Source organism: Sinohyriopsis cumingii, chromosome 4 (genome assembly GCF_028554795.1).
Source record: "Sinohyriopsis cumingii isolate HCF-2022 chromosome 4, ASM2855479v2, whole genome shotgun sequence".
NCBI lineage: Eukaryota > Metazoa > Mollusca > Bivalvia > Unionida > Unionidae > Sinohyriopsis > Sinohyriopsis cumingii.
The window spans coordinates 145,259,131-145,282,066 of NC_142964.1; the positions used below are offsets into that span (position 1 = coordinate 145,259,131).

Consider the following 22,936-nt stretch of genomic DNA (forward strand, 5'->3'; position numbering starts at 1 on the left):
GCCTCAGTACACCCATTTAAGATCTTCAATGCTCGATTATGTTGCTATAAATTTACTATCGATGATAAATAGATTTCCTGACACTGCAGTTAGAGTTGCTACGGATTCATTTTATATCGATAAAAAATATTCAGAATTACTGGCTCGTTTCACAAGCAATGATGAAACATGGGGTTCATGGAGAATAAAAAAGGAAATGTTACATTGTTATTGTGAATCCACTGATGTTGCGGTTAAAGATAGTTATTGTAAATCAGAATTATCAGAAATGTCGAGTGCACCAACTGTGTATGATCCAGTATCCAGACACAAAACCGTTTATTTGAACGGAGCGGGAGTTCTGGTAATACAACTCGAGTAATCGAATTATTTCGTGGAAAATCGGATATGATTGTACTAACACCTACACACAGACTTGCCAGGGAGATGAAACAACGAGGAGTCAATTCTAGTACTTATCACAGCTTTCTCAAATACAGCGGTGGTGTGTGGACTTCAGATCGAATGGGGGAGAAATATATTCCAAAGGTTATTTTCTGGGATGAAATATGTACGGTACCGTTAGAAACCTTAAAAATATTTCTCGATTGGTTATTAACAAAAAATACAGCTGTGATAATGTGCGGCGATCACGGTCAACCACCTCTGTTTCTTGGACTATCTCCACACGATTGGTTGAAGAATTTTGTTGATTATTATTCGGAGATAACTGATGATCACAGATCTCTCGATGCAGAATTAAAGGAATTTAAGAAATTAATCAGACTACAACATAATAAAATTCAGTGTGAAATTATGCGCGAGGTGATTTCAGAAACTTCTTTGAATGACTTTTGGAAAACGTGGAGACCAAACGATTTGATAGTGGCAAGTAGAAAGATGGTCAGAGACACACTTCAACGGCAGTTATGTCAATTACACAAAGAGAAATTTCCAACATTGCCAGTGCCATTGTGTTATAGACCAGCTGATACCCGGTTACAGAATATCGACGTTGATATACCAGGACAGACCGAGAAACAGAATTTAGTATAAATGATACGGTTGCAGTTGATGTCAATGTTGTTGAAGATGCACTAAAAATGAACAAATCCCCGTGGACGCTAGGATACGCAATGACAATACATTCATCTCAAGGACTAACTATCTATGATACAGTTGTTTGGATCGTTGATGATCGAAACGAGTGGTCAAACTTAATTTACTTGGCTGTGTCCAGAGTCAGAAGAATGTCTCAACTGCCAAGGATTATCTTGGAAGAGTCAATGGCTGATGAAATTAATAATGAAAACAACAGTGATATAATCAGAAAAAAATTAGCCGGTTACAAACAAAGTGACAAAAAAAATAATCGCGATTTTGACCTTGATGTTGAATTTATCATGACACTGAAACAATAGCAGAATAATCACTGTGCGAGGTGTAATTGTGTAATGTTGTGGAAGTATTCGAATAAACACCCAAGACAATTCACCGTAGATAGAAAAGATAATCGTCTTGGTCATGAATTGAAAGGAAAAATCTTGAGAGAATGATGTTCAGGGCAGGTGCCGGCACTTGATGTATAGGGCGCGTCTCGTTTTTCTCAAGATATTCTTCTAGTAGTTTTATGTGTCCCAATGTCTTGCGTTTGGTATTCATATTTTTTTGCTCTAAAACAAAATTTGTGACAAATTGTTCGTCCACTTCTGTAAATCTACTCTCTTTGACCGTTTCAGTGTTTTGTAGTTCCACTCCTGATTTTGTTATTTTCTCCGACGAAAGTTGGTTCGGTTTCAGAGACACATTTATTTCATTTGTTTCCCAGTCATCAAAAGGAAAGGAAAGATCATCTGACTCATGCAGTCGTGAATTTTCTGAAATTAGTAGTTCATGTTTTGCATAATTTGCGAAATTTCCATCGTCCAAAAAGCGTACTGTATACATGGAACAGGCACCCAGTGGGTGGTAAACATTTACAAATTTTGGTCTCCTACCTTTAAGAGTCAATATGTTTCCTAGTTTGTAGTCCTTTTTCTTTTTGTCTTATCTTTATCGTTTTCTTTCTAGATCTTCTTGTTGTAAGGTTTTTTTTTTCTCTCTACTCCAAAATATTATTTTGTTAAATGTCCCAAAATGTTAGCGTTTGTTTGATCCGAAAATAACTCCATCAGACCAAGCATAAGACAACTATGGTTACGTCCCTTGATAAAGTAGTCTGTGGCGCGTGGACACCTTGACTGAAACGATTGGTCTGAGATGACTAGACTGAGACAGGAAACGTAAGATTAGCAAGACAAGCAGATTTCTCTGTCGCATGGGTGAGAAAAGATTGTATTATTGTTGTACTGGTTGTCATTAACCTGCTGTAGTACAGCAAAATGAATTATATATATATATATATATATATATATATATATATATATATATATATATATATATGAGAGAGAGAGAGGTTTGCCTCTGGAATCAGTGACTTGGGATGGAAAGAAAAGTCCTAAAACAGAGTAAATTAAATTCTCCTCTTTCACTCTTGCTGTAAGCCGCAAAGTTACTTTTCTATTGCAAAATACCACTTTTTAATTGCTAAATCAATTAACTATTGTAGTAATGGTATGGATGTGATTCAAGATATATCCCAACACGGTATGTTACTTTGCAAATCTGACAGCGGTTGCTAGGATACACACTTTGTATTGGCACACTATGTCATCTTTTATGTTTGTTATAGCTTACACCGTGTTTAATTACTGCTTACAAGATGTTTGTTTATGGCTGTTAGCATAATAAATTCAACAGAAATGTCAACCGAAATCGATAATTCCAAAAACAATAGGCCTCAGTATGTTTGGGATCATACAGACCTAATAATACTGCTAAATCCTTTAGTCTGTCTTTTTGTATGTTCTTCATTATTCAATGTATGTTCATCATCATTCAAACCTTCCCCTTCCTCATCAAAATACGGCGTGTATTTCGTAAATGTATAAATACGCGGAACAGTTTGTTTTATAGGTGTTATAGATTTCCGAATTCCAAGGATATGTTTGTCAAAATTTTTAAAATCAGAGTTCATCTTTGATCAGGAAAATGGGCCGAATTAAGGATACATATCAAATTACACAGAATTTAATTAATACTAATATCAATTAAGATCAAATTAACACATATCCCAATTTAAGAAACGCCGAATGAACATTTTAAAGATTTTCGACGGATGAACATTTTAAAGATTTTGCTGCTTATGTATTTTCAATGGAAATGAAATCACAAATACAGAGAAATTGTGGTCATAATGGTGTTTCAAAGTTTGCCAAAAATACGTTTAAAAAATGGTACATGTTATAGCGTGTCACAGTATACAAGGTTCCAGACATATTTACATCCAGAGAATTATACCACACTCGCTCTAACATAGAATAATCGCAAAGGATTTTTGTTGTTGTAGGGTCTAACGCCATTTTTCAGTACACGATTGGCTATACATGGCGGCCAGTATTAATGGTGGAGGGAGAACCAGGGAAAACCCCGGAAAGAACCACCGACCCACGAGAAACTACTGGCAAGCTTTCTCACATACCCTGTACCGCTCCGGTGGTCTAGTGGTTAGAGCGTCCGCCTCGGATGCGGGAGGTCGTGGGTTCGATCCCCGGCCGAGTCATACCAAAGACTTACAAAAATGGTACTAATAGCTGCCTCGCTTGACGCTCAGCATTAAGAGGTTAGTGTTAGGACTGGTCGGCCCGGTGTCAGGATAATGTGACTGGGTGGGACATCGTGCTACATGTCTGCGTCATGATGCCCCAGTGCTAGACATCACTATAAATTGCCACATAGCAGACATCGTAGCGATATGACTGAAAAATTGTTAAAGCTACGTTAAAAATCCAAATCACATCACATCACATTCTCACATACCCACATTGGCCGAATCCGAGACTCGAACCCACGCAGACAGAGGTGAGATGGCAGTGATCCGTAACGGAGAGTGCTTTAGACCACAAGTCAACACGTTAACATATCAATTTCTATGAATATGTTTAGTTCAAACAAACCCATGATATTCTTGCGCTGTATTCTCTTTAATTTCCTTGACTGTGACCGTGCTAATTTACTCTACCCCGCTTTCTTGAACTTTTGTTTTGTTATTACTTGTAACATTTTTATCACTGTTCTTTTAATCGATTGTCCAGTGGGGGTTATGACAAAGGTTACGTCTGTCAGAATATGAGCAATATACTGCGCATATCTCGTTACAAATACAAATTATGGTATCAGTCCATGGACATAAGGCAGGTGGGGCGAAACCTATAAAATTGATTCCATTATTTGACAACTGTGTTTTAAATATTAACTTATATTAGTAAATAAAATTACAGTTGTTAGGGAAGATTGTAAACATATGCCAGTCTCCCAACTGACAGAAAGTTATCCAACCCAAAATATGTGTTATGCGGTAGAATATTTCCAAAGAGTTAATGTTTTTATTATATGAATTTATTTCAACTCTGAATAAAAGTCTATGTAAATATCCGGTCACACATACATTAAATCTGAATTTATTCATCCACTTATCATCCTTCCACACGAGTGTCCAACAACTGGAATGCTTAGTAGTGGAACTGACACACTTTTCGCTGAAACAATTATTCTAAACATTCTCATTCATCGAATTTGATGTACAGTGTAAGGCACGTCTAACCTAAGGGGAGTGAATCATGTGACATATTACTCTCCATTAGTTCTATCAGAGATCCACGGTTGAAAGATTTATATTGTCAAAATGTAGGTCACGATTTGTTACGGAAGCCTCACGTGACCACAAAAAACGTATAGTCATCTTCGTCCAGTGGGCGGGTTATGAGTCACGTGGTTGCAATTTAAATATCTACTATAAACAAAAATGGCGGACACACGTGCGAGTCAAAAACGTAAAGGTCGCCCGCGCTTGTCGCTTTCCGAGAAGAAACGTCGAAAAACTGTCTTTGTAATATGCCCAAAATAGATGTGATCGGCTGATCAATATTTCACTCGGTGACTGCATTGTGTGTATTGTATGTTGGGGTGGAATATATTATTTATTTTGTATAACAGCGTGCTCATAAAGGTCATTTTGTACACCTGTCAATTATCTTCGTGAGACAGGTTTTTTTTTAAAATTCGGCGTGGGAACTTAGATACATTTACAAGCGTTATCATTATTTATATAATATCTATCCCTCTCTCTCTCTCTCACACACACACCCTTAGGTTAATTTGACATGCACATTACTTGCATAAAAGTTTAATAACCTTATCATGTAAACGTGATGGAACAAATAATAAGATTTTATTGTACATCTTTCAACTACTAGTAAATCTATTATAAAGCACTGTATTGACTACAATTACAAAAAGGATCTCTAGTCATGATAGGAAAGGATGTTGTAGTGCTACCAGAATATATGGCTGGCAGATTGTTATCAGTTAAAGGTCTGAGCTGCAGTCAAGTTAGTTTTATTGATGTGAATTTTTTTTAGATCTATTATTATGTATTCTTGCTCAAATGAAGTATTTCAGTTCTAAGTGTTTAACACAGTGCACAAAGAAACAGATTTAAAACATAACTTATAATACAAATGAATATTTAATTCATATTTTAAGTTACAAAGAATATAGCAAAAGATGAACCCCACGCATACAGAACCGATGGCCAGTACATTTTTATGCTTCACATCAACACCTGGCCAAGTACTTTTGCAACATACTGAGAGAATGAAGACACCTTCAGTATCTAAAGTATTTGCTATTGAATCAGGAAGGTAAAAATGACAAGTTTCTTGCAGATTTTTTTTGTGTTTGGGTGGGGGTTGTCTTACAATTGTCATTCTGCTGAAAACAATGATGTAACAAATGCAATGCTGATAAAGGACATTATTATAACTGCCAGCAGGTTGAGTTCCCACTTCATGCTTTTCTTAGTTTGAGTTCGAAAAAAACCTTGAATTTCGCTTTCTCAGAAGTGGGGTTGGGTATTTCAACTGTGCCACTTGATGCATAGAAAAAGGCATAATTTGAACTGTCATTGTTTTGGTTATGCAAAAAAGTTCCAGTATACTGTGCTGGCTAACCCAATAATCACAGCTGTTTTTTTTTCCCACTCAATACTTAGAGGACCAGTGATTGTATATTGAAATTGTGTCTACATGCCTCATATGCTTTCTTTATGCCGTTTCCCATTTATACATGTATCTATGTCCCACATGCAGTTCTTGCTAACACCCTCTTCCCATGTATCCACTTAACTCATGATGAATGCACATAAGACATATTTAATTTAAAAACAAAATACTGAGATAACATTTGAAGTTTGTTTTTGTAAACCACTGGCAGTTCATTAGAACTTTATTCATTAAGACTAGTGATATAACTTATTTGGGATTTAATTTACAGTACTGTAAGTTCTTTTTAAATTTCATTTTTTATTCCTGGAAATTAAATGACTTGTTGGTTTTCACTCTTTACTGTTATGATATAAATCAAGTTGTCTTATCAATATGGGGTCACCATGACAAAAGAGACCAGCTTTAGGTGCTAAAGGTATTGATTGTGGCATTCTTTCAGAGTATCTTGAGGAGTGTCCTAAATCACATCACCAATACACATGAGTAGATCCTCTCACATGGCCAAGGCATTAATAAATGTCTTCATGAACCTTACCTGGAGAATGAAGAGCTGACAAAGCCTTGGCTTGATGAAGATGATCCCAAGAAGAAAGCCAAAGTGCTGGAAACCTTGGCACAGGTGCTCTTGGACCAAAGGTTCCTAAACAGTGGAGTATTACTTAAATTTCAGGTATGCCATTTCAGGATTGCAACAACTGCATGGCATTTAAAAGAAAAATGTGAAGAACACTTTAAATATTTTTATTCTCAACTAAATAATAAATTACTGTATATATTTACCATTTGAAGATCTGAATAAGTTAGAATTCATAAGATGTGTGCACATGATACATGTATGGTGACTCTCCTTCTCAAGTCTTTGGTAATTTCAGGTATAATACATGCACATCAGGTATAAACAATTCCATGACACTCTATCAATAAACACTTCAGTAAAGATTTTATGTATGCAAAAATTACCAACAGTAATGATTATTTAATAATTGTATTAATCTGTTAGCAGATTACAAATAACACATGTTACAAGATACATGTTTTTGATAATTGGAGAAGCACTGCTGAGCTTGAAGTTTTTCATCAGCAGGTCATGATGTACAGTGCCAAGAGATTTTCATACATCCCTCCTGTGTACAGGATTAGGAATGAGCTAGCTGCTTTGGATCACAATATCTATAGTGGCTGAGGTGTAATGAGAAACAAAGAAGGGGAGATAGTGTAAGCTTGTTTCACTACAGGACATTAGAAATAATTTTATATATTGAATGTGCATTATGATCCCTGCCTGGAGATCAGACGAATGGAGTATTATTCACATGTACAAGTCATGAAAACTTTGTATTAGATACAAGTCATTTTGCAACAATCGGCACACATTTATATTTGTGGTAAGGAATCTTAATATTTTCATGCATACATATCTTGTAATTAGTATTGTTATCATTCTAGTGGATATTTATTTTGATTTGAGCAATGCAAGTCTAATAATTAGATCCAGTGATATGTATAGCACTTTCCCAGGGGACTGACACACTTTATTAAGGATATATGGGGTTTATGGAATATCCTCAGGACGTTTGGGGTAGATGCTGTCATCATGATGATTACTAGCTAATACCTGTTCATGAAAACATGTTGCTTTCTGACGGAATGGGCAAAAATGCATCCTGTCTCACATAGTATTTTGTGGATACAAATAAGAACAAAAACAACCCCTCAACAACTCCTTCTTGGGAACTGATCATGAGGCTCTAATATTGGGTAAAAAGGTAATATGGGTTAGCATGGGGATGCTTGTCACACATGTTAAGAAAATAAAATTTTCTTTAAAACAGGCATCAATGTTGCAACAAAAAAAGCGGCAGATGGTTCATCTACCCTTGCAAGGAAAAGAAAACATCCCCACATCAGGGAGCTTATAAAGAAAGCCCTTACCTGTCAACTTGAGGGAAAGCAGGGTATGCAGAGGAGAAGAGAACTAAAGGAAGATGATCCCAGCAGAATTTGTAGAAACCTGGCACCTCAAGAACCACCATCAACTCTAGTTTTGGTGTGGTGAAGGAGATCTCTCGATTTTAATTATGTAAAATATGAAACAGTGTCTGATATATGGAGGTGTCAGCTAAGGCAGGTTACACTTTATATAATATCCTGAAATATCAGCAGTTGAAAATAAAATAATGTATAATATTGTATCTGCAGTTGCTGAAAACATTTTATATTGATTATTTATGATCTTCGTGCCCACATTGTTTATAGGTAGAAATAAACTGGTGTTAAAAAAAATCTGAAAGCATTATTGTTTGATGCAATATTATGTGCATTTATAAGAAAACAGTGAATAAAATCAATTGTATTCATTTATATACAAACTCATACATGCAAGAAAGTGTTTAAGTTCATGCAAGCCTAGAGGGGATGAAGCCAGTGTATTGTCCATCTGGATATTTGTCATGTATCTGCCAGAAACAGCAAGAGGGAATTACATGTCTCTGTCCAGACCCCAACCTTCCATGTTGCCGCAGTATGATCTGCCTATAGGTAGCATGACTGTTGGCACTCATCAAGTCAACTTTATTGTTGAGGACAAGAACATTTTGTCTGTACATCCTGGACAAGGCAAGTACATCCTCATCAAGGATTAGATCTTGAAAAATCTGAAAAATTATTCCAATTGTATTATGCTATTTCTAAAATGTAAAAAAATATATTTTAAGAAATAATAGGAACATGTGCTTATTCAAATGTTATTCATCTTCGATCAGCAAGTTCCACTGTGAAATACACGTGGATCAAAACTGCACATGGTTTTTATTTTGACATGAACACTGAGAGTTCCATCGCAACAAAAACTGATAGTTTATGTTAAGATGGACAGCTCAAAGTTTTTGGGGAGCATTTCTAGAAGTCAGAGACTCATGCATTGGGATTAAATAGGAATGGCTGATTGCAGCTTAGATTTGTTTAGTATAGTGAGATACCCACATTGAAATCAGGTAATGAAAAGAATCTACTCGATGAGTATCAGTTGTAAATTAAAACAAAGTCCTTATCATTTGCATGCATGTCTGTTTTTGGACGGCTTACAATTTTAAAATTCTTTCACAGTGGTTGCAAAGAAATAACATTTACAACAATCATGTTTGTACATCAATTATCAATCTTTGAGAGTCCACCTTGGAAATGGAATTCATTGTAAATGTTGTATTGTAAGAGTAACTATCAAAGTTTTAATTATGTTTGTAAATTGGTGCAGTATTTTGATTTTATTGGTACAAAGTGCAAGTTGTACATTCATAGGCATGTGCTACACATATCCTGTATACAGAAAGAGGTTTTCTGTAATGTAGCCAACATACCTGTCAAGTTATTCATACCTTTTGTGATATACATTTTGTACATAAAAAAATTAAGCTTTGGCATTAACACACTCAAGGAATGTATAAAAGTTATTGAAAGAATTAAAGAAATTTCAAAATTGCTGTTGAATCGAGTAAATCTGTTATACAGAAATCATTTGCAGTAATCACCAGTTCAAAGGTGGAAACATTGAATGCCAAGCAGACTGGGCGATTAAAATTCTTACCCCAAAATGTTAGATCAGATATGAAGAAAAAAAGGTTTCTTGCAAGCCTTCATGTCAGTCTTAATTCTGGATAAATAAAACAATTTAGGATTATTAAGTCCTTATGTTTATCATGATATTGCATATATAGTATTATCTTAACATTTTGGGGCTTTAGAAATACACATTAAGGCATGCATCATATTTAAAACAGAAGAATAAAAGTGTAGTATTTATTTCACAAGACTTAAATGGCTATATGAATTCTGTACATGTCTAATTTTTAAAAAAAAACTGCAATCTAGTCAGGTCTAATTGCTGAACTCCAAAGTAAGATTGCATAGACTTTTTGTTACCAATTTGTATTTAAAAAAAATAAAACTAATAAATGTATTACTGAAGTTGGTTTATTAATTAAATTGAAAAAAGAGCAAGTTGACCTTAATAGTATTGATTGTTTGTATGCCACTAGCGTAGATCACTAATACCTATATATGAAATGATTTTAGCTAATCTACCTTTAGGCCCTCATACAAAGGAATTTATCTATTTTAAGTGTATCTCTGAAGCCACTGTATATATTGGTTTGGAAGAAGGAAATAGAGTTGGCATTTCTAATGTCAACTGGAATACTATTCCAGAGCAAAGTTCCAGAGTACTGGAAACATTTTTTGAATAATTCCTTATTTGGTTTGGGAATTTTATACTGTTTGGTAGACATGGATCACAGTTGTGGAGTATTACCAGGTAGCCTATACTTGAATAGTGATTGTAAATATTCAGGAGCACTATTATTGGATATCATGTACATTAATTTGGCTTTTCTCAACCGGATTCAGTCTTTAATAGGTAATAATTTTAACTTACCAGCTAAAAGTTTCCTTGCTTACTTTCTGGATTGATATAGCCTGAATGTACTTGTTTTAAGATGTGCCAGCTTTGCTATGATTTTATCATTTGAATTATTCCACACTGTGTTACAGTAGTCTAAATAGGGTTGTATGTAACTGTTATAAAATAGTTTTCTGTACCTTATCCTACTGAAAAGCCATAAACTTGAATTAACTTTTTTACTGACATGTTCAGTCCATGATAGGTTATTATCTACCAAAACACCAAGTAGTCTATCATGACAAACCATTTGCAAATTTGTATCCTTCCATGTCATAGTTCATCACTACCAAGATTTGTTCTTTTTTGCTATGTTGAGATAAGTAATATTTTAGTTATTCAACGTTTTACCACTATGCCATTGCATGTGCACCAGTTGTCCAGTTTGTTTAGGGCATCCTGTAAATAAATTTATAGTTTGTGCTTTGTGTTTTGGATGTCTGACAATGTTGTGTCATCTGCATAGAGATCTGTTGATGAAATTGAGTCCCTTAGTAAAAAGTGGTAGGCCATTAATAAATAGTATCAATAGTAATGGACCTAAAATTGAACCTTTTGGTACTCCATATCTAATTGTTCCACGTTCCGACAGAACATTATTTATATAAACATGTTGTGTTGTCTCACTTAAGTTTGAAGTAAACCATCTAATTGTGCTTTCATCACATTGGTTGATTTTCAGTTTCTTAAAAGAATTTCATGTACACCAACCCATAAACTTTCCTGAAATCTACAAATAGAGATCCTATTATTCAACTTTGATCAAGTGGTTGAAGCCATTTATCAGTTAGAGAGATCAAGTCAGTCTCACATGAATGTTTCTGTCTAAAGCCTGATTGAATAGGGTGTAACAGCAACTGTTTCATTAAATATGACATGAACGAGTCATGGACATGTTTTTCAATCAATTTTGACAAGTTTTGGTTGTATTGAAATTGGCTGGTAGTTATCAGCATCATTCTTAGAACCAGATTTGTGCATAGGCATTACTTTTGCAGTTTTCCATATTTTGGGGACAGATGAGGTTGCAATATTTAAATTGATTATGAATGTTATGCTATCTGAAATAGCTGAGGCAGAAGTTTTAATGAGTGGTGGACCAATCTGATTAAGTCCTGATTAAGTTTACTGAGACATTTTTTAGCAGTTTTTTTTATACCTGTGGGATAGAGAAACATACCTCCTTAGGGATTTTTCAGTTCATTATAGTTGTTTTCTATCACTGGTTCTTTTAACTTAGTGGTAACTTTAGTGAAAAAAAATCACTCAAAACATTTGCAATGTCAGTGTCATCAGTGACTTTTGTGTCATTTACCAGAAATGAGTGAATTTTATTTGTCTGATCTTTGTGTGTTACCCCAATGAGTTCACTGAAGACTTTCCAATGGAGTTTGTGTTGCTCTTTGTGTTTTCAAGCACTGATTGATAAAAAGTTTTTTTAGCCTTTTCAATCATACTTGTTAAGTTATTTCCCCATACTTGATATTGTGCATGGTTTCCCATAGCCTTCAATTGGTCTTGTGTCTTCATAGTATCTAGAATTTCAGTAGTAAATCAGTTAGGTTGGATTTCATACTTTACTCAATGTACTTTTAGTGGTGCATGCTTAGAGACTACATTCATAAATCAGTCCACATCCTTAGAGCTTCACATATGTCATCAAAATTTTGGATAATATTCCATGGAACTTTATATAGGTCATCTTGAAATTGTTATTTACTTCAATTTTGGAAAGATCTGTAAGTGATAGTTTTGTGTGTATGTTTCCTATTTCTGTTGCAATTAACCTTTGTTGTCAAAAAAGTAGGATAGTGGTCACTAAGACCAACATTTGCTACATTAACATAATCCACATTGTTTGGTAGGTTGGTATAAATGTGATCAATAAGAGTGCTTGATATTTCTGTTACACTTGTGGGCTCATTTACCAGCTGGACTAGGCCTAATGATTCAAAAAATTCTATCCAGTTACTCCTTATTTGAGTATTGAGTAGGTCCTTATTTACACTGCTGAGTATATATGTTTCTTTCTCCTGTGCATGCACATTTTCTATTTGTTTCAAAGAGTTATTATTTCAAATTGCTTTGGAGGAAGGTGACCTATAAATGAAACCAACTAGGAATGATTCTGCATTATTTTGAGAAATTTCCACCCAAATATTCTCAATTTCATGTGACCCCAAGTCAGGTCGCCTTTCTGCATTTGCATCTTGTAATGTATACAAGACCCCACCCCCACTCCCCGCTGTCTCTCTGTTCCTGCATAATGGTTTATTGTAGCCTTGACAGTGAAATAGATTATCATTGTGGCTAGCATTTAATTTGTTTTCAGTGAGTCCTAAAACATGTATATTATTTTCCTTGGAAGACAACATTAACTTAATCTGTTCTATTTTTTCCACTATACCTTGTACATTTAAGTGACCCATGTTAAAACCTTTTGTATTTAGTTTCATATCAATTATATGTATTTCATCATGCAATGGGGTACTCTATGAGATTGTCTCCATAATACTTTTACCATTTTGGTATTATATAAGGTGGCCATATAAATGAGGTGGCCTCTGTATTTTCTATGGTATCTGTGCATAGTCTTCCATAATCAAATCATATTGGGGTGGGGTGTTGAGTAGCAACAAAAAGTAAAGCAGTTTAAACATACATTGTTTGGTAAAATAACTAATCCTTTAATACAAGTATGCATTTTCTAAGTTGTGCAAAACACTACTGACATAGATATTAGAGTCTTTGCCAAGTTACTTAGTACCAAACATTTTTCAGTATCTATCAATAATTGTTTTGCAAGATATAAATAAACAGTTACCCTCATTCTTGTCTGCCTTGTCTGAACTATGTGCAGAGCTTGGTCAGCTCAGATTTTAGGCTGCACAGCATGTCTTCCTCCTCTCCCCCATCTGGTTTTTCAACTTCTTGCTCCATGCCTCATCCTTCCTCTCCCTCTTCCTCTTAAAGGTCGTTCTAGAATTAAGCTTGAAAGTGAGCTGATTTAAGTCTATCTAATGAATTTTAATATGTAAATGTATTTCATAATTTGAAAACTAATATATTGATGATTACTTATCAAACTTATAGGAATATAGTGCTAACTTTGGATCAGAAATTAATACGTGAGAGGTTGTGATTTGATGGAAGTTTTTTTGGGCTGGACCAGGTCAAGTGTTGGGTGGGGTGGGGATCCAAAATTTAAAAAGGGCCCCTACTTTCCTCGAATGGGTACCAAAGCAAAGTCTATGTGTCTATTTACTCAGTGTGCACAATACCCAATAAACATGTGCAAGAATAAAGCTGTGGTCAAACTTCAGCTGAAAAGTGACTGTACGTTTGTGTGTGTGTACTTTTTTATGATCTGGCCATGAGTTTTCAACCTGGATTCCATATTCTAGTCGCAGATTTAAAAGAAAGAAGCTTATTTAAAACCTTGTGTATGTAAAGTATTAACTTGGAGAAGCACACAAATTCTTTTCCGCTTTGTTTGAAACGTCAGAAAGATGGGTGTTAGGGGTCCACTGGTGACAATCTGGTTAGAATTTATAAATAGATTAATGAAAATGCTCAATTTTGAGCATTTTTAAATATCCGTGATGCTTTTCATTTATAAAATTGAGTGGTGGGGACGTGAGGGAGTACGAATTCTACTGGGCAAGAAATAAAGTGAGTACCTGTGGGTTTTTGCAATACTGTACAGAGCACGTCGATTTAAATTATTCTCGTACCACAAAAACTTTGAAATAACACTGTAAAAGTAGTTCTACATACATTTCATTGTTTCCTCTCAAAATTAAAATTAGAAAGGAAAAGGATAAGAAGAAAAGAACGAGATCAGAAGAAGATCGTACTCACCGTTGTTGACATTTTGGGCGGTCTCGTAGCGTGGTTGTGTTTTACGTCATCATCTTCTGTGTTTACAATGTGGCCTATAATTATGCAAATTTCGGTCACCGGAATTATGTGTGTTATTCATTCGGGATCTGCCGATCACTGCCGAGCGGGATTTCAACATGGAGACGATAGATTCGTTACTCTACGTACGAAGATTTCAGAGAGCTCGTATTTCATAACGAGAACCCCTACGTACTTGATATTACCCCATAAATGCCTTTTAAATAGTATTTAATCAGTTGATATACATAAATGTCCCAACATTTTTGCAAGAAAATTCACCCTCAGCTGCACTATTGTGCCTTTAAATGAATTAGGTTATTAATGGCACTGTCGATAAAAATTATCTGAAAGAAAATAGTCATTTGAAAAATATCATGATTTAATTTATACCGCCGTGGTAGAGGAATTCCTGAAGATTATTTGAAATTTTATGTAAATAAAAAATACTTGCGATTAGAAACGTTTCATGTATTAATTTATTCACATATTTAACATATATTTTGTACCAATCTTGGCATTAAAAGGTAAATCACTGAATAAAAGCTACGTAATATAAAGAATGCAAGTTGATAACAAATGCTGAGAATTATCTTTGCAAAGTAATACCTTTGTTTACATTTACATTCCCCTGAAAGTTTCTATAATTAGATGTTAAAGCCAAAATCTTAATATTAAGGGAGGTAGATACAAATTGTTAATGCTTGTGAAGGTATTTTTGTAAATTCTGTTTAATTTTTTTTTAACCAATAATTTGCAACGAGTAATAAGCACGTCTTAAAAGCTTTACTAAGATTTTAGAGAAAACAAATATTAAGATAAACGTTGCTGTGCCCAACCGTCTTTAGGAAAATTATATAGCTTGATTTCATCTCAAAGACAACTGCTTATGTATAACTTATCCTCTAATTCATAACCTGCCTTACTAGCTACAGTAACATCCAAGACACCGACTGCCATTACCATCCTTTCCTGTTTACTGTTTAATATACTTTACGCCTTTCATCTTTGTTCTCCATTCAGTAAATAAAGTTGGGGTCATTCCTGGCGAGCATACACATACTGCACAATATACTGGGAAATGTTGACTTACTGCCACAAAAAAGCGTGTCCATATTGGTTCGGAATATAATTTATATGAATTTCGACTGTATGCTCTATGACCCATATCGATAGTTAATATGATCTTTATTGTTATCTACAATACACGGAGGGTTTGGATCTTTGCTCGGGCAACGTGGGTATGTGAGGAAGCTGACGAATAGCTTCCCGTGGGTCGGTGGTTCTTTACAGGGTTTTCCAGGGTTCTTCCCCAACCAGATATACTGGCCAAGATGTGCTGAAATATCGTTAAGTCCACAAAAGCGATCAAACAAGCAAAGAAACAATGCACTGAAAAGAACATTGATGATACTGGCTGGTACGGTATTTATTTTAATGTATAACCTTTCATCAACCACTAAAGTAATGCAATATAACCGATAATGTCATACAAGTCCATGATGCATTAACCTTGTTTAGCCGTAATGCAATTCAGAACGACAATGTAATAACTTGTATATTAATTTTGTTTCACATATTATTATATGCTCATTTTTCCCCCCGTTAACTTTACATTGTCAGAATCGTTCAATATTCCCCGATACTGAACGCGCGCGACAATACACATATAGCATTCACGTGAAGAAAAGAACTATTTTCTATTGTAAACAAACAATGACGCAGACGCCAGCACTTTTGATTTGTAAACAAATCATATACCCTCGCGTAAGAGGCTCCTTACGTTGTGGTTGTTTAAATTTGTTTCTGAATAAACTAAAACATGTTCCGTGGACTGCAAAAACCCCCCAGCTGTTTTGGCACATTCCGCGTTGATACAATGTTACGGATTTAGGCTAGCTAGATTATATAAAAGACGGAAGATTAGGTCCTTACAAATAATATACAAGTGACAAGACATATACTGTCTTCTTTATCTGGTGATAAGAATGGCAAAATAAAATATACTTACAGTTTTACATCCTGAATTTCCTCAAAATGTTTTTTCTTTATTCATCAAATCCGAAGTACATGAGCAATGTCATAGGTTTTCAATCTGGATTACACATTTCGAAATTGTGCTGTAATTTCGATGATAAGTGCAATTGCATCCTCCTTACTGCACTCAAAATGAAATAAGCATTACATTACATAGCGTCTTTTTGATAATTGCAATTGAAAGACTTTATATTTTTCCCACGTTATGATTTCAAACATTCAATGACAGAAACAGAAACACATTTGCAGACGTAAACACGCTTCTCCCGCGCCACTTCAATCCGATGTATTTCATGTATAATTTGCACAGATGAATCCAGTCCAAAATCACAAACTTTCGTCGAATCGAAACAAAACACTAAAATATATTCATTCCAGATCAAACGGAAAAGTTGTTGCAATGCGCATTCATTCACAGTATGACTGCAAATTTCAATTTTAACTAGACACGTCATTTCTTTCGAAAGTTATGTCGAGCGCGCGACTAAGTTCAAATTTATCTAGGCGGAGTTATGTGCGCATTAATAATGATGCCATTGCGTAATGACAAATCTGCGCTTGTGTATTTAGCTTGGAATACGGCATTCATTCATTTGCGTTGTTTCTTTTAGTGTATTTTGTTTATATAATTAAACCTTAGGTAGAATAAAAAATGAGCATATAATAAAAAGGTTACTGCATTTGTATGGGAAGATATGAACTCGTTTTGTCGGAAGGATATACTGCGCTCACAAGTTCGTGCAGTATTCCATCCCAAAACTCGTTCATATTTTCCCATATAAATGCAGTAACCTATAAATGTGACATCACTGACTAACATTACACATCAATTCTATATTAGAACAGTATGACTCTGAACGCGATAATTTCAGCCGACTAGTATCAAATGTAAGTTGCTGCGTTTCTTGAAAACATACATTTGATATAATGATATTAAATCAATAAAACATGTTAAAGATATTTATGTATCAAAGTTTTATAAATGATAGCAAACCAAGTTTGCATGCAAGGTTATTTTTATGTTTACAGTGTGTCAATACTGTGTACTTTGTATGACAGAGTGCGTTTTCATGACAACCCGGGAAAATAAAAATTGTCACACGGGATGCGCAGAAAAAAGAAGTGTTATACTTAAACACAGTTATAAGAAACATAAAACGGTTTTTTTCATTAACACAAATCATTTGTAGCATGTACAACCATTCCAAGGAACAAGGGTATTTAACTCATTAATATGCATTTGCAAATAAATATTTAGTAATATAATGTTTTTATTCGCTTTGTTCAAAAGATTGCATAATACTGGGACATCTACTATGCCGAGCGAAAATTACTTTCAAGAACGTTTGAAGTCCAACGATCGTATTATTTTCTGTCTGCATCTTGGTCTCCGCATTTGCTCTCTCTCTCTGAACTTTCCTCCAAGAAATAATAAAAGAACAATTTAGGGACTGAGTATTATGTTACGAGTCTTTGCTCATAAAATAAGTAAAACAAAATGGTGAAAAGCAACAAGCTAAGTAAAATTCAACAAATAATTTATTTCCCTAGAACACAAAGTGAAAAAAAAAAAGAACAAGAATTTACGATATTTCGAATTAAATAACAAAATAAACAAAGAATTGCAGACACAAGGTATAATAATTTAAAGTCCTGAATACAATTTACTATAAGTCCAAATTTAACACAAAGTTTTATCTATTGATGTGTCTATCGTAACCTGTAAAAAGCTGACGAGTCTACAGTCCTTTGTTGAATCACAGTAATATAATTCCAAGGTTGAATTCACATAAATTCCAGGGAATGTCTTTGTCGAAGAATATTACCAAAGCACTTTTTAATTTCCAGAGAAAATAATCACTTGATTTCAATGATTTGAAGAAATAATTTCCAGCCCGAAATGAAATACTTGACATAACATATAATACAACTTGATTGTGCTAGATGTTAAAGCACGAATGAATGTTCCCTTCCGTGACAAGATTGTATAGACCTCAACTTGACCTCAGGTCACAATTAGCATTTTCTAAACAATATTACCTAATGGAAAATAAACTTCTAGAATGACCTTAATGTTTACAAAATAAAATATTAGTTATTATTAGAAACCTATTACTAATAAAAACAATTTAGAACCTGGACTATGTCAGGTAGACCAGGTCAATTCCAATAACCTTGACCTAGACTCAAATAAACATATTTACTTCTATTAATAATGATTCTGATATTAAGCCCATACAAACAGAGAATATGTTAGCTATGTATCAGTTGTTTACAGAATAAAATTAAAACAAGATCAATTCGGATTAAGTAGAAAATGAATTCAATTTTGGGCAAGGTCCAGTCCAACATACAATATTACATTACAATGACATATAACGAAATAATAATTTATAAAAAATACCACCCTAACAAACAACCAATGGAAATTAAATATACAAAACATTTTTTGACTTGATAAAATAAGATAATAGCTCCCACATATAGAATTATAGTTGTCAGTTTCTATAATGTCATAAAGATTCAGAATAACTTAGGATTCAGTCAAAGCTTACTCTCAAACTTAGCAAACATTACTATTCGGGTCTTGTTCACAAAAATATATTCACAGAGAGAGAGAGAGAGAGAGAGAGAGAGAATAGCTATTTCAAACAGTATAGGTTTTGTTGTAGCATTTATTGTACAAATGTGTTATCTTCAATTGACACCATGCGTAGAACATATTCATGTTTTAAACCAGGATTGATACAACTAACAGATTATATTTTTGAGAAATTTTCAGAATATTTTTATTTTCGTGATCTTCGTATATATCAAAATCATATGTGCTAAATAGTTATATACATGACATAAGCATGCACTTTTGGATACAATAATGAACATGTAAATTTCTATGTAATACTTTTCTTGCGAGAAGGTTCTTAACTCTTTACCTTTCACAGTATCACAAAATACAAGAGAAACCACATTTTGCTTATTGGATGTGGTGACAATATTAGAGATGGTTAAATGTGTTAAGAATAACATATTCTGAGTCAGAGGGTAAGACATGCAATAAAAGTGATTAGTTTATTGCCTAATTTACGACAGCTTTTTGTAGCACACACTGTACGTATCCTGTCTATGTCACCAATGATGCCTATGATCAAACCATTTACGTCATTATCCCTTCCATTCCCATCCCCACATACACGCACATTACTTTTCGGACTTGTGAATTTTGTCCTTTGAGTTGAACTTTGGATCTCTCTTTGAACATCAAAGTAATGCGTTTTACTTGGAAATGATTATTTCATGGTGTCATGACTTAGACAGGCTGATATGACACCTTTTATTGTAATGCCATGGATTAATTTATTATAATGCCATGTAATCTTCAGTGTCTGTTGTAAATGTGTCTTATTATAACAAACTCCTTATTTAATTAAGTGAAAGAACAACACAAGTACATATATAATTATATCATGTTCTGATTTTTAATGTTATAATGTTCACTTTAATGTGAAAGAGGATTCATATTAATATAACAGTCTTAATTGTAATATGACAGGAGTTTTCATATCAGTGACAATCATCGTTTTAATCTGACAGAGTTTTCGATCTATTCAGACCATCCTTATACTTCCACTTACTCTGAGGTGAACATGCGTCCAAAACAAACGTTAGAAAACTAATCCAGGTAATCAGTATGCTATACACATATATAAAATATCTGACAATGAAGCAACAATTGTTTACACATGGACATTTCAATTAGTCTTTGAAAATAAAGCAAGATGTAAAAGTTTTATTAATGTAGCATAAATCCAGAGAAGGTTGGATAATACCAGCCTTGGGCTGAGTTAGAAAATACGCCAGTTCCAGATAGAACGCCTATCCATACTGTGTCTGACGCATTTAAACTAAATAAGGCTGAGTTGCTTCCCATCTGGAAACCAGGAGAAAGAGCATTCGCTATATGGACTTTGTATTCCCCATTAACTACAATGCCCGTAATTAGGTCAGAACTGGAGATATCATTCCTGCAAGCAGTAGTCCAAGTGAAAAAATAGGCCCCTTTGATTGGAGCTGTAAATATTCCAGTGATTGCTGCATATCCATTCCCCTCATTTGTGACAATTCTGTCGAAAACAACCTTTTGGTTAATTCCCAAGCGTGTTAAAGATGTGCCTCGATAAGCCATAAAAGCAGCTGTTTGAAGTGAGATTGGTCGTGCGACTGCAAAGAAGACGAAAAATACAAATTAACACGTGCTTAGTGGTTTATATGGGTTCCCCGGTAAATCATTTTTTGCCAACGGTAAATCAAATTGGCAAACCCTCCAACAGAAAACTACCATACGTCTCACAAAATTAGTGTCGGCACTAGCTAGAATAATGTATATAGATCCACCTTGTAATTCGATCGATACAAAGATGCTATAATTCGCATATATTTGTCATTAGGTATGGTGGCATTAAATAACAATGATAATTTGAAGCATTAATTATCAGTGGAAATTACAGACGCAAGCACATTAAATAAAACTTATTCAATTGGTAGACTAATGGGAAATGCACAGTTTAGTTTATTGAGAGGCCAAAATGATGTCCCACTGCTGATTGTCAATCTTAAATTTGTGCTAAAATGGCGATATTGTGCCAGACATATCATTCAGCCTCGATGTATCTCATTTAAACAATCTGGAATGGTTTTTATTAGGGCTGCAAACGGACTCTTCAATAAATAGTACACAATATATTTTTTCACAGCTAGAACGTTGATTAACAATATCCTGACTGTTTTCACGCTGTAAAGAATTATTGAGGATCATGCACTAACCGCAAGGGCATGTTATTATCCTCAATTTCATCGTGTAAGGTTTCTGAACTGGTTAGAAAGAAAGGTTAATGTTATTTGGATACGGTCATTTGTCAAATCTTTATAATTTATGGAACATATAGCCCGATATAGAATTAAAGGCAAAATGAAATGACGTAAATATTTTAATTGAAACATTACATTATTATCGTCGCATGTTCCGCTCAATACGACGTACTGACAGGACAGAATCATAAGGAACTATCAAAGATTTAGAATAAGGACGCAAATTTAAGCAAGAATTTGAGATGAATGAGCAACGATTATCTTTTTTTGTTGAAAATATCAATTAGATGTGACCCATTGTATAAGATGAATAATGTATAAATGACATGAATATATGTCTTGACCATGAAATAAAATAAATTATAATCCTGCACATGGCAATATTTACCGTCTGTCCAAGATTGTACACTTTTCTTTTGGTGCCAACAGTTAGCAACAAAAGCCCCTTTGTCGGAAATAATACAATTGGAGCGCATGTAAGTATGATGTAATGGAAATGAGAAACACAGTAAACCTGGAGATAATATCCGTGTAATTATGTTTTCTGTTTGCCAGATGTAGCAGCTTCAATGATTATCGAAGCTGTATGGTACAGAACGTCAGTCTACACTAGTGCATTCTGTATTTTCGCATATGTGAAATCGTCATAGGTGATGTTTGCGAATACGCCTATTTAAAATAGTGTTTTTACATCTGTGTTTAAAATAATTAATAACTAATACTTACTTTCCCTGGTTTGTTCTACTATTCTAGTAAGACTTGCGACCTTTAGCATGAGAATTTCCACATCATTTTCCAGCAGAATACGTTTCTCTTTTTCTTCCTCTAGACGTAGCTTGACTGCGCCAACATCACTACATGTCATTCCATTCAGGATGCTGAGGCAGCGGTGAACAAGAAGCAGCAGGAAAACACACATAATATTCATTGTAATACTAGATGGAATAATGTCTTACTATACAATGTTTCTTTCCAAGGTTTCAAAACATAAGTCTTATCTATACCGCCTGCTGCTGTAATTCCTTTGCATGTGAATCTCTATGCTTTATAGCACGCATACACAAATGCAAAGACTGGGTTGCTATAGGATGAATTATATTATTAAATAGAAACCCCAAACCCCCAGCTGTGTTGACCTAACCTTCTGGTATATATAATGCAAACATTATATAGTATGGGATCATAAATCATGACACACACAAGTATACAGCAAAGTATTGAAATACGCACCCATTCACACATTCAAGTAGACCCTTCCAAAAAGACTGGTTGCTACGTATTCTTGCTAATAAACTACCACATCTACAAAAAGCAATACGTTGTTCAAATCTACCGCAACCAGGTGCAGCCATGATAATGTATCGTACTGGGAATTCACCACCACTGAAAATTTAATGTTTATGCTTCGTACTCATAAGATTCAATGGTATCATTAGTTATTAAGGCAGAGTATAGACGATGATCCTGAACGATTCAGTAGGGATGATGTGAAAGAAATAAAACAGTTGTACATTTCAGTGTACTACGATCGTTAAGG

General features: G+C 34.4%; 2 protein-coding genes across 2 annotated transcripts; both read right to left on the reverse strand.

Annotated features, from left to right (window-relative positions):
* Nucleotides 1-8,482: 8,482 nt before the first annotated feature.
* Nucleotides 8,483-14,721, reverse strand: LOC149802269 (P2X purinoceptor 7-like). The gene is made up of 3 exons (XM_089956694.1): nt 14,458-14,721; nt 13,421-13,575; nt 8,483-8,797 (listed from the first exon to the last, which is right to left on the reverse strand). Exons 2-3 carry the CDS (start codon nt 13,424-13,426, stop codon nt 8,540-8,542), a joined length of 264 nt encoding a protein of 87 aa, XP_089812820.1. The 5' UTR covers nt 13,427-13,575; nt 14,458-14,721; the 3' UTR covers nt 8,483-8,539.
* Nucleotides 14,722-19,987: 5,266 nt separating this feature from the next.
* Nucleotides 19,988-22,611, reverse strand: LOC149802270 (C1q-related factor-like). The gene is made up of 2 exons (XM_089956695.1): nt 22,126-22,611; nt 19,988-20,751 (listed from the first exon to the last, which is right to left on the reverse strand). The coding sequence occupies exons 1-2, from the start codon at nt 22,325-22,327 to the stop codon at nt 20,324-20,326; spliced, it is 630 nt and encodes a 209-aa protein (XP_089812821.1). The 5' UTR covers nt 22,328-22,611; the 3' UTR covers nt 19,988-20,323.
* Nucleotides 22,612-22,936: the final 325 nt, after the last annotated feature.